At 45.0% G+C, this 13,509-nt stretch overlaps 1 protein-coding gene across 1 annotated transcript in view; it reads left to right on the top strand.

Moving 5' to 3' along the window:
* T265_04747 (hypothetical protein) overlaps positions 1-13,509 on the top strand; it is a gene marked incomplete at both ends in the record, with an annotated part of 61,372 nt that overhangs the window by 15,144 nt on the left and 32,719 nt on the right. The window contains 6 exons of the mRNA XM_009169560.1: positions 400-468; positions 723-813; positions 3,862-4,004; positions 6,197-6,279; positions 8,517-8,641; positions 11,470-11,522. Of these exons, the coding sequence (XP_009167824.1) occupies positions 400-468; positions 723-813; positions 3,862-4,004; positions 6,197-6,279; positions 8,517-8,641; positions 11,470-11,522 (564 nt within the window). The remainder of the gene's footprint in view (positions 1-399; positions 469-722; positions 814-3,861; positions 4,005-6,196; positions 6,280-8,516; positions 8,642-11,469; positions 11,523-13,509) is intronic.

The following is a 13,509-nucleotide window of genomic DNA, read 5'->3' on the forward strand; positions in this document are numbered from 1 at the left end:
GTTTCTATTAGCTGGTATTTCCGCGGTATACTTTAACCATGCTTTTTTTACCTAGTAAAGTTGTTGAGAGGTCTTCTGACGTGGTCGGTTGCCAATGCAAGCAGCAATCAAGTAATCTAAGACCGTCATCACAAGTGTACTCTCATTTGAAGGTGCAACATATGTCCACCGTTGTCAGCCACCGTGAGCCTATTCTCGTTCGTTCCTATCGCATCTATAATTTAGGGTTTTGTCCGCCACCCCGTCTTCTTGTCGTTGTTCATTCTTATTTATTTCTTGTACTTCTGATGGTCACCCGGTTGCCAGGGGACGCTTATCACCAGCGCTTCCGACTAGCCTGTTCGAATGGTCACTGTTTGCTCTTATCGACTTGAAAATTCGTCTGTTTTCTCTTGGCAGAAAAGCTGGAATCTTCGGCCACGTCGCTCTCATCTCTGTCTTTTGTGCGCACGGTATGGATGCTTCAAGGTGAGTGAGCTCGATGTTCACATGTTTTAGGGGCTCGGGATAGCACAGTGGTTAAGGCACGAGCCCACTAACCATGGTTTGAACCCAACCTCGTTATCTCGGGTGTTCCTGTTTAGGCTTAGGCAACCTGGCAGTATCTCATCCCTCGTGCTTTCTTCGGGTTGATGGCGTGTTACAGCTGAACGGTTGTGCTATTCGTATATTGTACTGTTCAGGAAGTGGGCATGCTCCGTCACTTCTCTTTTTGTCTACAGACCCTGTTGCTGAAGGACTGCTGAAAGAAGAACATGCTGCGATAACGAATAAGGAATTGGATGCTTACAATAACATAGCAGAGAAGGTCATGTAAGTTGCATTTGGCTCAATCATGGTGCTACTTTCCCTGTTGGGCGTTTTACACCTTGAAGATTCAGCAGTATGTTGATGTGCCATTACGAGTGACTTACCCCTCACTGTTTTCGTAACATTCACCTTCGATACGTGATCGTCAGAATGCGGTCTCTTTTGTTGAACCGTATTTTTTTCGACCAAAGTCAGAGTCCCTTTATAGGAAGGTTTAGTCAAGCCTGACGGCTGGTTTAGTATTCCATAGTTTGTCCCGCCACTTCAGGTTCTGTACTAGACGTCTCCTTCCAGGGTGCAGTTCTTGAAGCATGGAATCTCTTCCCATTGAAATCCTCCCACGCGGAGACACCTCTATAGCCAAGGAGAATACGGCTTCAGATAACTCAGTGATTAAGGCCAAAAGGTCCGTTGCTCGGACTCAATCTCAGTGTCTCGACTGCTTCTGTCTAATTTTGGGCAACCTGACAGTATCTCATCCCTTATGCTTCCTTCGGATGGCCTGACAGCTGGAAAATCGAAAGATTTTACAGCCGAACGATTATTGTCGCCCCTAAATTGCTAATTCGTTTTCCAGACAGGGGTAACTGTGCAATGCGAATGGCCCGTAATGCTCACCCATGTTTATTATTGGATTGTCGTTTTAAATAGTTAGTTGCATATGTACGGCTGCTGACCATTTGACCACAGTAATAAGTTTTTGACCTCACTTATCCGAAAGTTTCGCCCTGGACACGCATGTGCAACCATTTATTGGACACCGATCCACGGTCGCAGTAGCAGTCATGGGTTATCGGGTCCCAATAAATATCGTTGCCTTCAATATGTAAGAATGTCATCGTGATAGATTGTTTCTCTTTTGTTCCTCGCGTAGCAATTTTTTCTTCGCTTAATAATTTCGTCCTTCTTAGAGCTCATCAGGTATTATGTATGCAAGTGGCGAAATTCACTTGTTTGCAAATTCTATTCGTGCTAATTCGGCGTTTTTGGGTTTAGATGAAAGAATCATACGTCGTAGTGAAACCTTTTGGTGGGACTTTTATGTCAGTCGTAATATATTATTCCAGTATCGGAATGAAATCGTGATATTCTGCGAGTGTTGGAAAGGTATGGGACAAACCAGACAATATGCACCCGGATGCAGTGCGACTTCTCAAAACGGCGGTTACGATTGCTGGAAGAATTAGTGTGAACGAGAACATTTCCTTTAAGTCATCAAACCGAAAGATCATTGGGAAGAGTAATACAAAGTTCCACTTAAAGAGACGGGCGGAAAGATGAGTGTCAACGGATCCGAAGAAGGGAGTAGCGAATGCACAACGTCTACTCATCAGTTCTAATAAGGTAGAACTATTGTCAAAACTTTTTCGCGGCTTATTTGAAGCGAACTCCATTCTATGAAATTCAGCAAATAGTGTGACCACTGGAGAGGCGTCGGGCGAACCAATCACATTGGCCGAGCTTGAACACGTTCAGCTCTCTAGATGTGATAATTCAGGTGCATCCAGTGTGTGGAGTCAGATGTCAGATGTCTGGGTTTCGGACCCTAACACAGCCAAGCGTATACACAGCTGATAAGCTCTATGAGAGTGAAACTCGAGTTGAGTGTGGTGTGAACTATAGGGACTAATTGTGCCTTTACAGGATGTGGACTGTTCGTACGAAAGCAATGTGAAGGCGAATTCTACAAATTCGACAACCACCCAGAAATACTTGGGAGTAGTCAAGCGCTGTTCCTATTTGTTGGATCTTAAACGTCTTGGGTGGGTTAATTAGTAAATGTTCAAGACAAAAGTTACAATAAACGGTCGTCAGATTATTCTGGTAACGATCAGTTTTTGTTCTCTCTAACCAGTTTGGCTTTTATTACACGACCAAATCTCATTTTGAACTCCCCAAATCTCCTCACGTTACCGACAGTTTGTAGGTCGTTGTGAGAAATGGAACCTCAATCTGAGAATTCGGCACCCGGTGAACCTGTCAACACGTGACCACGTGATGTGGGTTCCGTGACTGAAGGATAAGTGGTGCTATATCTTTTCCAAGTATGAGTCAATCATACCGCTGATCAGCTTCTTATGGCTAAGTGATCAAGCAAGTAGCGGGGAGGTTACGGGTTCGAAACTCCATATAGCTGCGTGAGGGTGCACCGCTGGTGATTCTCAATAAGCGCGGAACAGCTATACAGTGCTTCTCAGTTTTTCGGTGTCGAGTGGCCTCACTTACAGGACAAGATGTCGGTTGAATGGCAAAAGTTTTGAATTACACTTCCAGATCACTTGGGACAGATATTCGAACTGCTTTATATTGAGAGTCACGGGGGAGCAGTTATACTTAAATTCACTTATTTTAGAGAACAGCAGTCCGGTTCCTCCGTTGAAGGTGACGAGTTTGGTTGTAGATAGATTTTCCATATTTTTCATTGCTGCGCATACGCACAGACCACCATCTTCAGCCAACAAAATATTTGAATTCATTGAGAAGATACTACTGGTGGTTGAGACTCAGTTAGCTGCTCCATATTACAAGAGAAACGACCGATATTTGTTCTGCGGAGAGGTTTTGTATGTTGTTTCAGGAGGGTACTCCGAAGCAGCGCCCCCTAAATCGATTCTGTGTGTTCTCTCCGAAAATCACAATTTGCGGCGTGTTAGTTCATCCTTTTGCTTTCGAATCTGCAGGTTAACTGAGTACCCTATTTCCGGCTTTTGTCGGACTACAGGCGAAATCGAAGTGTTAACACCTCACAGGAGCGAGTGATGTTGCTCTATCTTAGTGGTACATGGTATTTCCAAAGAAAGGCCACTCCGGAGAATAATAGTACCAAGTCTATCGCGTGAGGTGAATTGTTTTTTTTTTGAGGATTGAGCGTCTTCGTGAAATTTCCTTAGAATAGTCTTTTGTGGAGGACTTATGTCTAGCGGTTGTTCAACACCAGCATATTCGGATGCTTTTATTCGTGGCGCCTCATTCGTTTTTCTGGCATGATTGTTCTGCTGACCCGCTTGCTTTAAATCCAACCCATTAATACTTTTGCACGCCACTTTTCAGGCAACGCCTTCCTGAGGTAGAGATTTGGCGATCGAATCGTTTGATTGCTCAACGAATGGGGTTTCCGGCAGTGAATTGGCATTGTCCTAGTTCCAAACTAGGCGTTGTGGAACGTGCAATTCCAAACAGAACATCAGCTGTAGGTGAGTCACTGAAATATCCCTGAAACTTCCACCCTTCTGGTTTTGATTGCTGTGCCCCAGCCACTCAGCCCGTATTTTAGCTGCATCAACCAAATGTCTCTCGCACACACATTTTATCTATACGTGTTGCATACACTTTTTTCGTCTCGTATCTTATGAATGAAGCATTCGATTTCACTATTTCCCCGGAAAGAGATTACGGGGAATGGTGGTATTTGGCTTCTCCTAAGAATGGCTTCTGTTTGGAGGGTTGTCTCCTTTGGGGCGGGACAGATTCTAGTTAGGACTATCCATTATAGATTTCATTTGGCACCGATTATTCTTAATTACTTACTTGGGAACGTTTTATGTTATACTGTTCCATCTTCTGTGGTGACTCAAACTGTCCAATCCAACAGTAGCTGTTTTCGCCCTGTAAATTCGACAGAATGCACAGTTCCTGTTTGGCACGCGGATAAAGATGGTGACCACTGCATTGACTTGAGCATGTTTGGAATCAGGAGAGGGGATTCCTTTGGTTGCACCTCATATGACACTCCATTGCTTTGGCCAGATGACTAGTTGATATTGACGGCTGTCAAAATGCGATGCTCAATGAATTCCTTCACTGTACCACTCTCCAGGATTCAGTTGTCTTCTGATATGGTGATACTTTAATCAGAGTAGAATGGAAATTTTTATTTCCTTTTAAAAGTTACTTTTTTGACGGAAGATTATCGATGCGAACTCATCCGTTTTTTCGATAGTAGTCCGGCATTACTCGCTATCGGTGACAACTCAAAAGGAACCACTTCAAGGACAGTCGCAATTGGGAAGATGGAAATTCCACTGTGGTAGCCCGGAATCGCTACAGTGAACCATATTTGGACCATATTTGAACCATATTTGGCCATATTTGGACCGACACCTACCACCTCCCATGTTCTGCAACAGAAGGTATTATTCCAGCAGCGGTCTCAGTTGTGGCCTCGTCTTTATAGACTTGGGTATAGTCGTCGGATATAAGCAGTTTGCACTATCAGCTTACACTCATGACATCTTCGGGGGTATTCTACTGTATTGGCAGGATGTATGTAGTATTCTGTGCCTAGTATTCTACGTTGCACTTTGCTATGCATTACTATGCATTGCTGTGCTATACTGTAGCATACTCTACTATACTGGAACACACGCTATGCGAATAAATAACAGAAATAATCATTCAGCTGTAACATCCTTTCGGTTCCAAGCTGCTGTGTCACCTGCTGAAACACCAATCCTGAGATACTGCCAGGTTGCCGATACCTAGACAGAAGCAGTCGAGATGTTGAGCTTGTGTTTGAGTGACGGACGTTCTGGCCAGAAAGTTCGCGCTTTAACCACTGAGCCACCCCGACATCCATTCCATGTACTATACCACATGCTACAGTATACTGTATTGCTGCACTGTAGTATACGGCACTATGCGGTGCTATGCTATTTTGTGCATTACCAAAATCATTCAGCACATCCTTTCGGTTCCAAGCTGCTGTGTCACCTGCTGAAACACCAATCCTGAGATACTGCCAGGTTGCCGATACCTAGACAGAAGCAGTCGAGATGTTGAGCTTGTGTTTGAGTGACGGACGTTCTGGCCAGAAAGTTCGCGCTTTAACCACTGAGCCACCCCGACATCCATTCCATGTACTATACCACATGCTACAGTATACTGTATTGCTGCACTGTAGTATACGGCACTATGCGGTGCTATGCTATTTTGTGCATTACCAAGCTGTGTTGTACTACTCTTGTTATACTGTCATTCGAATCGTCACGTTTGAGCAAACAGCTTTTGTGGTCACCGGACTGAATTGAAGAAGATTGGATGATGGTTTCAAGATATAGGTACTAAAGTCACCTGTTTTCGAGGTCCCAACAAGGTCAATTCTACTGCTGTTCAGTATCAGGGTATTGAAAGTACGTCATCTGTCCCATAATTCTACAGCTTGTCTCGATAAGAACCAAACTTTTCATCATACAAGTGAATGATGCGCGCGTGAATGCGGTGATACTAGGTTATGTTCAGTCACTCGCGAACAGTCTGTGGTCGCCCACTATTGCTCCTTGTGGGAAATAAACCATTTTCTTCTGTATACACAGTGTCCGCTTGTAAGCCCATCGCAAAGGCTAGTTTTTGTGAGTGTCAACATTAAACCTTTTTTGTCACTCGATAGAACCTTGGGAGCCGCCTGTGTTATGCACGGAACCTCCTCCTCTTTCCGACGGATTCCACGTATCGGCTGAAGCGATGTTCCATGTAAGTTGGCCTTAGTTGCTCTGCGCTTTGGCACAGTCCCGTGGTTGTGCGTATTGGGAATTTCACTCAGCATCTATCGGGCACGTAATATCCAATATCTAATATATATATATGCTATAATATAAATACCTTTAGGTTTATCATGACTATGTAAACTCACTAGTTTCAAACCCGCTCCTTTGATTTACTGTTGCTGACAGGAGCCACTTTCATTTCCAATCGATCGCGCAAGTAGACCGCGTAACATCTACTAAAACCACATACCGCCTCCTGATGAAGTTCGTCAGAGCTTGGGTTTGTGAAAGCTGTTTTGTCGTTAATAAACGCACAGACTGTACACTGGTGATGTGCATCTGAACGTCGCTTGCATGTTACTACGCCGATTTAAACATACAGTTGTTCGTTTGATTCGTCTGCCCGGTTCGCTGCGTACTAGCCACGTAAGGGGCTTAAAGTTCCTGGAGCATACCAAAACTTATTCGTCATTTTCCTCAGTTTATTGTTTTCCAGCCCGGGTTACTATTCGCTCTCCGGTTAGCCTACCTAAATGCGGCATACCAGTTAAAGTCAAATCGCAGCTGGATGGCAGACAAATAAAAGTGGAACATAAGTAGAACATAAGGTTGACGGAAACTCTGGGGACTGCGCCTACCTGATGAGCCCCAAGAAAAGCGAAACCGGTCGTAGGCTGTCGGAGAGTTTTCAGCAACATTGTGAGTAGTTTCCTTTACGAAAAGTGGAACTAAATGTGGTTACCTGCGAGGGTTTCAGTTCCTGTTCGAGGATGAGCCTCAGGTCTTTCGTTGACATGATAACCCTGGGGGAAGATCCTGGGTGCCGCTGTTATGATCTCTACCGCACACAGTATAGTCGTATATTTACAGACTGGTCCACTAGGTTGGTTGGCAGAAGTCGGTGCTCGCCGACCATGTATGAACCGACCGACGTGGACCGAATGTTCGTGTCAAGAGGTGAGATGAAATAGGCGATAGGGTGACGAACAAACTGCCAGCAAACGCACAACGAGTGATGAAGCTGTTGGGCTGCCTCAGACTACCCCGTCTTCCAGTTTTTGAGTGTGGCAAGGGGTTTTCCGTGCGATTATTTGGCTTGCTGCTTGATGCAATGGGTAATCGTAGGGTGAGTCTATGGCCACTCCTGCTCACAAATACAGGCACAGAGGCATAAAACCATGAAAGGTAGCTGATAGGCATTCAAGCCCCATTGGTTCAGTTTATTAGCAAAGCTGGCTCAGCTCAAGTAGATATTCTGTTCTTCGGCAGGTCAGCGTTTACGGTTTTCGTGCCCGTCGAAGCAGATGGATACAACCTTGCGCTGGTTCGTTTTCGTTAGACCTATGGTCATACCTCATACAGACAATTCGGGCGGCACCGCGAAAAGCGCTTAGTGAGCTGGCTTGGGTCGATCGACTGAAGAATACAATGAGCATGTCTTATTATGTTCCAGTGGTTTGAAACTTCAAGTTACCCAATATGCTACGACTAATAAAGACCACCGAAGTAGTCGAATTAACTAACCGGCCGGATGCGTATTCAGATCCATGCAGGAATCTGTAAATCGCTTTGATATACATACCAATGGTGAACGTCCTAGGCGCATATCCCGGTGAATGGGCTATGTTGTTCACGTTTGCCCGCGAAGGCTCGGTTGACTCTCTCTGTGGATATACTCGTCCTTTCTATGAACTTCAAGGCAACCGGGTGACGGAGTGACGACGCAGTCATCTGGTGTTGGCGATAATAGGCAATACAAATCTAAATCAACAGTCGGCTGAACGCTTCGACTCGAAATCTATCGAGAACTCACTAGTCTCATGTGAACCTGAGGAGGACTTGTAGTGGAATGCATACGGCTCTGCCCTAGTGTATTTTGTTACTGTTTTTGCTGTTGTCCTTACCGTCGTTGGTTTCTATACTGGGATAACCAAACTTCGCCGGGGAAATCTGGCCAACCAGTCGAAACGAGACCCATTGTCTCAATTTCTTTTGACTAATTTATGGAGAAAAAAGGAACACCTCTCCATAGACGGGATTTTATGGGCAGTCAGTGATCCAAAGACGTATGCGTTTCCATAGCTAGCCTACTTCATTGTCCTTAATTTTTTACGCCTGTTCAGTGTTGCTGATTCCGGTTCGCGATTTGAATTACACTAGGTTTTTTGTGTGTCGGTGTCTTTTATGTTTCGGTTTTCCATCCTCACCTCACCTGGTTTTCAGAACGTACAAGTATTACTCAACTTGTACTGCAACAACCAGATGAAGTTCGAAGATGGTACGTGCTGCAGGTCGGCGGAACCCATTACCCCTGTCCAGCAACGCTGCTTCATTTTCATCGGACTATGGTGAGTGGACGTGTCGTTATCTTAGGCGGCTTTTTTCTGGTGTAGCACCCCAGGTTTATATCTCACCTAATTTCATCATCATCATCATCATGTTCACCAGCAACACCCAGCCGTCAAGCCGCATACACGTCGCACTGTGGCTATATCTGCCATAGTTTGGTTCGCCGATGATCTGGCAGATAGGGGGCTGATAGCTACGCATTAAAGGTGACAGTTGATGTAATTGATGTGTGGATATAGGGTGTCAATGGACTTTTCTGTGGGGAGATCTGGAGGAAGAGCTATGCAATACAGGCAAGAGCTTGGATGCGTGCGCGCCATTGAGCGCGTAACTGGGTCATGTCCGACATTGTCTCCAACCTTTGCTGTTTCCATTCTTGGAGTTCACATCCAGGGAGATGACCAACGCAGCTAAGTCTGTTGATAATAGCTTCCATGCTTCAGTGCTAAGTCATTGTTTGTTCTCCTTTGGACCGTTTCTATCCTGGGCTCAAACTCCAGTCAGGAGTATAGAACTATCACTTAGGCTCCTTCACTTATCTCACGGATAAGCCGTAATCCAGGTAAAGCTGCCTATGATTTTTAGCCAACGCAACAACAACATTGATGATAGTCCAGGAACAAACGGAGTGTCCTTTTTATGCACCGTATGATGGGGGTTTTGTCACCTAGGCCGTGCAAACATAAAAGTGCCAACCATGAGGCAGTTGAAACAAAAGAATGTGGAAATCCATGTGCCTGAGGTGAAGGTATCCAAATAATACAAATATTCGCTCAGCCGTAGTACTTCCTCGGTTCCCAGCTGCCATGTTACCTGAAGGAAGCACAAGACCTGAGATACTGCCAGGTGGTCATGGAGCATTTGAGATGCTGAGCGCGGGTTCGAACCACGATCAGTAAGTTGGTGCCTCGACGACTGAGCTATCTCGAAATCGAAATGAGGATGAACACTTTTTATTCTTATGGTCGGACACCTTAAGTTTATATCGGTTTACTTGATTTATTGATTTGGACTGAGCAGTCTGCTTGTCATAATGACCACACTCTCCATCACAATATTGTAACATGTCCCGCTTAGGGAGTACCGTTAACTATGTCTTTTGCATACAAGCAATCCATTACCCTATCAAGTTGTCTCCTTAGTTTTTCTTGTTATATACATGTGGGGATTGTAAGCAGAATACCCGAGGTATCATGCTACCGTTCATTGCTTGGTAATTTAATCAAGCGTGTAATGTACAAACCTTTCCATAAACAGTGCATCATTTAGTTATCGTTGTTCAGCTGTAATAGTCTTTCGATGCCTAGCTGTCATACCATCCGAAGTAAGCCAGAGGGCTGAGATACTGTCAGAATGCCTAAGCCTAGACAGGAGCAGTCGAAATACTGAAGTTGAGTTCGAATCACGGACCTCATGGTCAGTAAGTTCGCGCCTTAACCACTGAGCTATCTCGAGCTCCATCACTAATTCTTGACTGAACACATTCAGACGTGTTATTTCCTCAGTTCCGACTCTTCGGTTCGGACGCACAATGACTCCCATCCAGAGTAACTGCTGTTTTAACCAAAATATCCCTCCAAGTAGTAGTTACCGGCTATGTAGACGAACACCCATGATTTGTTTCTCCGGAGTACAAAATGGAGTCACATTGCACTTTTATTGATCTTTTCCAAGTTTGAATGGATGGTTTTGCGGAAATTTACTAATGGTTGGTATGAAGATTCATCATCGACACAAACCGTTTACATGCACATGAAAGTATCCTGCATGTTCCTAGAGTGGATTCGTGTTTTGTCTTATTTCTGTTTAGGTTTCGGAAACCTGGTAGTATTCCATCTCTCGTGCTTCTTTCGTGTGGTGAGGCAGCTAGGCACCGAAAGAGTGCTATAGTTGCGTGGTTATTTATCAGTTATTTGTTTCCATTTGACTGTTTCCTCGATCGTATCGCATCAGTCAGTCCGTACTTCTAAATTCCACCTTGGAGACTACCACCGTGGTTTCGTCATATATTTCAGCCGATGGTTCTAGCCTAGGCACCTTTACATCGTACCGCCTCATTGTATTTTATCCATTGTGCTCCTGTCACACCAAACCCTTTCAGAAGAATGGCGTGACGCTACCTAAAACGTAGAAACCAGCCACCTATCCTCTGAACATTGCCGTGAGCTGAGCTCAAAATGTGCATACATTACCTATCCTTGCTGCTGAATGGACTCCACTGAGCCTAGTTCTAATTAGATGTTTGTCTTTTTGAACTTTGCTGAAAAACGCTTGGCTACAGCTGTCCCATTACTGACTTATCATGCCGTTGCACTTGTTGCTTACCAGCTCATTTCAGCTGTAATTCCGAACACTTGCACGGTTGATCGAGTAACTTGGTTTTCATCCCTAACTGATCGAGTGTCCGCAGTTTGCTCTAAGCCGTGTAGGTTCGTGATCTAACAAGGTTGTAACTTTAAGTGCACTACAGTTTTGCAGCATTCCAAGAAGACGCCCTGTGACAAGACACCATGGAACTGGTGCTCCCTAGCGATCTGCATTCCCGCAACTACAATCGCGCGAGGTCAAGCAGAACGCAGAGTAAGAATGCTCACTGCGTGGAGAAGCCCCATCCCTTTGAGATGGTTTTATTGGCGACATAGGACTGTGTTTATCTTCCGTGTTTCTGTCAATGAAGCGTCTCTTATCCCTGTAGGTATTTCTGTGACATCTTTAGTTGGGGCTGAGCAGATCTCCTCTACTGCAGTTTTTCTATTTTTGGTTACCCAGATTCTTTTGATTCTCCAGACCTGGACTTTTTCTCAGCTCACACTTCTCTTTCCCGCAGCATCATCGCTTCGATACTCTGTTTCATCTACGACAACTTCATTCGGTCGCGAAGTAAGTCCTTTCCAGTTTTAATCTGGGCCCGTGTTGATTCGGTCTTGTTTGTCATTACTGCGTGTGTTATCAAACGGTTTCGACGCGCGTCCATTTCTCCATACATCCCATGCCCTTGATTTTGTGAGAGTACCTTGGCAAGCAACGGATTGCCACAACAGCCATGTTACTCGTGTCAAAATACTCACGTTCACATGTGAACGAAAGAAATACGCCACAATATTTACTACTCTTGCTCAAAAACGTGACGGAGTGTCTGGGTACGTGGGGCGACCTCCCACTTCTCACTTGTAGACTTGTGCAAACTCCCTTCCTGATTTATCTCTCCTCATGTCTAATCCATTCATCACGACTTCACGATTAAGTGTACTTTAGCTTCACACCAGGTGTGCGGTACCACGGTAAGGTGTGCGTCATGGAACGTGGTTTTTCCCGGTTGCCTACTGGGGGAAGTTTCGCTAGTTACTATCTTTGGTCATTCTGTCGATGAAATGCACGTTTTTAAGACATAATGCCATCCTTTGCTCTTCTTGGGACATTATCGCCGGTTTTCAGCCTTGTCATTCATATTGATGTTCACACGAATTTTTACGATTGTAAATTCCAAAAATGATCGTCCTCGTGGGCATTCTTCCAGCTTTTATTTTCGTGCTTTTTTGCGTCCACACGATTCAGCCGCAGCCAGGATTTGTTTGCAATATCAAAATTCACCGACGGAAATATGTGCACAATAGGTAATGTCGCGATTAGCTGAGTGACCTCTATACCTGTTCCGGAATAAGTGCGGTGGGGGGAGGAGCGGGATGAGGCATCCCTAAAGCTGTCGCCCGATTGATGGCTGACAATTGACAGTTCAAGTGGGGACAACTGAATAGTTTGGCTCCTCGGTGTATGCGTACTTCACAGTCCGCTACCCTCACACGCCGTTGCCCTGTCCGATTGAATTCGTCTTTTGGAAACTCCCTACTTTATAGTTCTCCTTCCTACTTCTGAGCCCGTCGAATTCTTCTGCGACGAAGTTGTTGCAATAGAGACACCTTTGCACACCAAATAACACCGCTACCTGTTTTGATTCCTCACCTGAGTCGAATGTCTCTGGAATCTTTTATCTCCCGTTAGCGTCGCGTCCGTTCAACAAGTTCGTGCGACACAATGCGGTTACAGTAGAGCCTAAGTCTTGGGTACAACTTTCCGTCTGCCGGTTGGTTTGTCGGCTCTCAATTTTTACACTTTCTGAGACGAACTAATTAGTCTGCAGTCGTTCGGGACTTGGTTTATGATATTCGCTACGGATGAAGTAAGTCCGCGCCGTTGGACGATTTGACCACTTTCACCTGTCAAGCGATTGGGTTCCGTCCTATGTGACCGTTCACGACCTGTCTGGAGGGAGAGAAAAGTTGACGAACCGAAATGACTTATTTTTTCGTCTGCACAAACTAGCACCTCATGTTTTGTCCCATTCCATTCGTATGCTGTAAAGTATCCGCCTGAGCCTACTGTGCACTGTTCACGAAATGCTTCTTCAACCCACCCCACCCTGAATGTTTTGGTGTGTTCGAATGCTGGGCTCCTAAGACTGTAACCTAGCTTGACGTCCGAATCGAGGTCACCAGACTGATATTTGGCCAAGTCCAATGTGAGAATGATAAAACATATAGTGATCCGCTTGATTTCATTATTATAGTTTAATCGTCGCTTGCAAACCCCGTGTACTGTTTTTCGTGTTAGTAAAGTGTTCTGTAGTGACCCCTGGCTTGTACCATCCATTAGGTGCTTGAGAATACTTGTCAGCTCGAGGCAGCACATATGACCAAGGCATGGTTTTCGTGTTCTCATGTGATTTGACGTCTGACTCTGATTGGCCGATAGTTTGACAAATCAGAACCCACCTCAGACGGTTCAGCAAACAATCGTCAAATGGCTTAGTCCAGTCGCTCCTCAGACATATCAGGCCAATAAGCAACCCAAATATCCTCTTATTTTCTTC

The sequence above is a fragment of the Opisthorchis viverrini genome (assembly GCF_000715545.1).
Source record: "Opisthorchis viverrini unplaced genomic scaffold opera_v5_79, whole genome shotgun sequence".
Classification (NCBI taxonomy): domain Eukaryota; kingdom Metazoa; phylum Platyhelminthes; class Trematoda; order Opisthorchiida; family Opisthorchiidae; genus Opisthorchis; species Opisthorchis viverrini.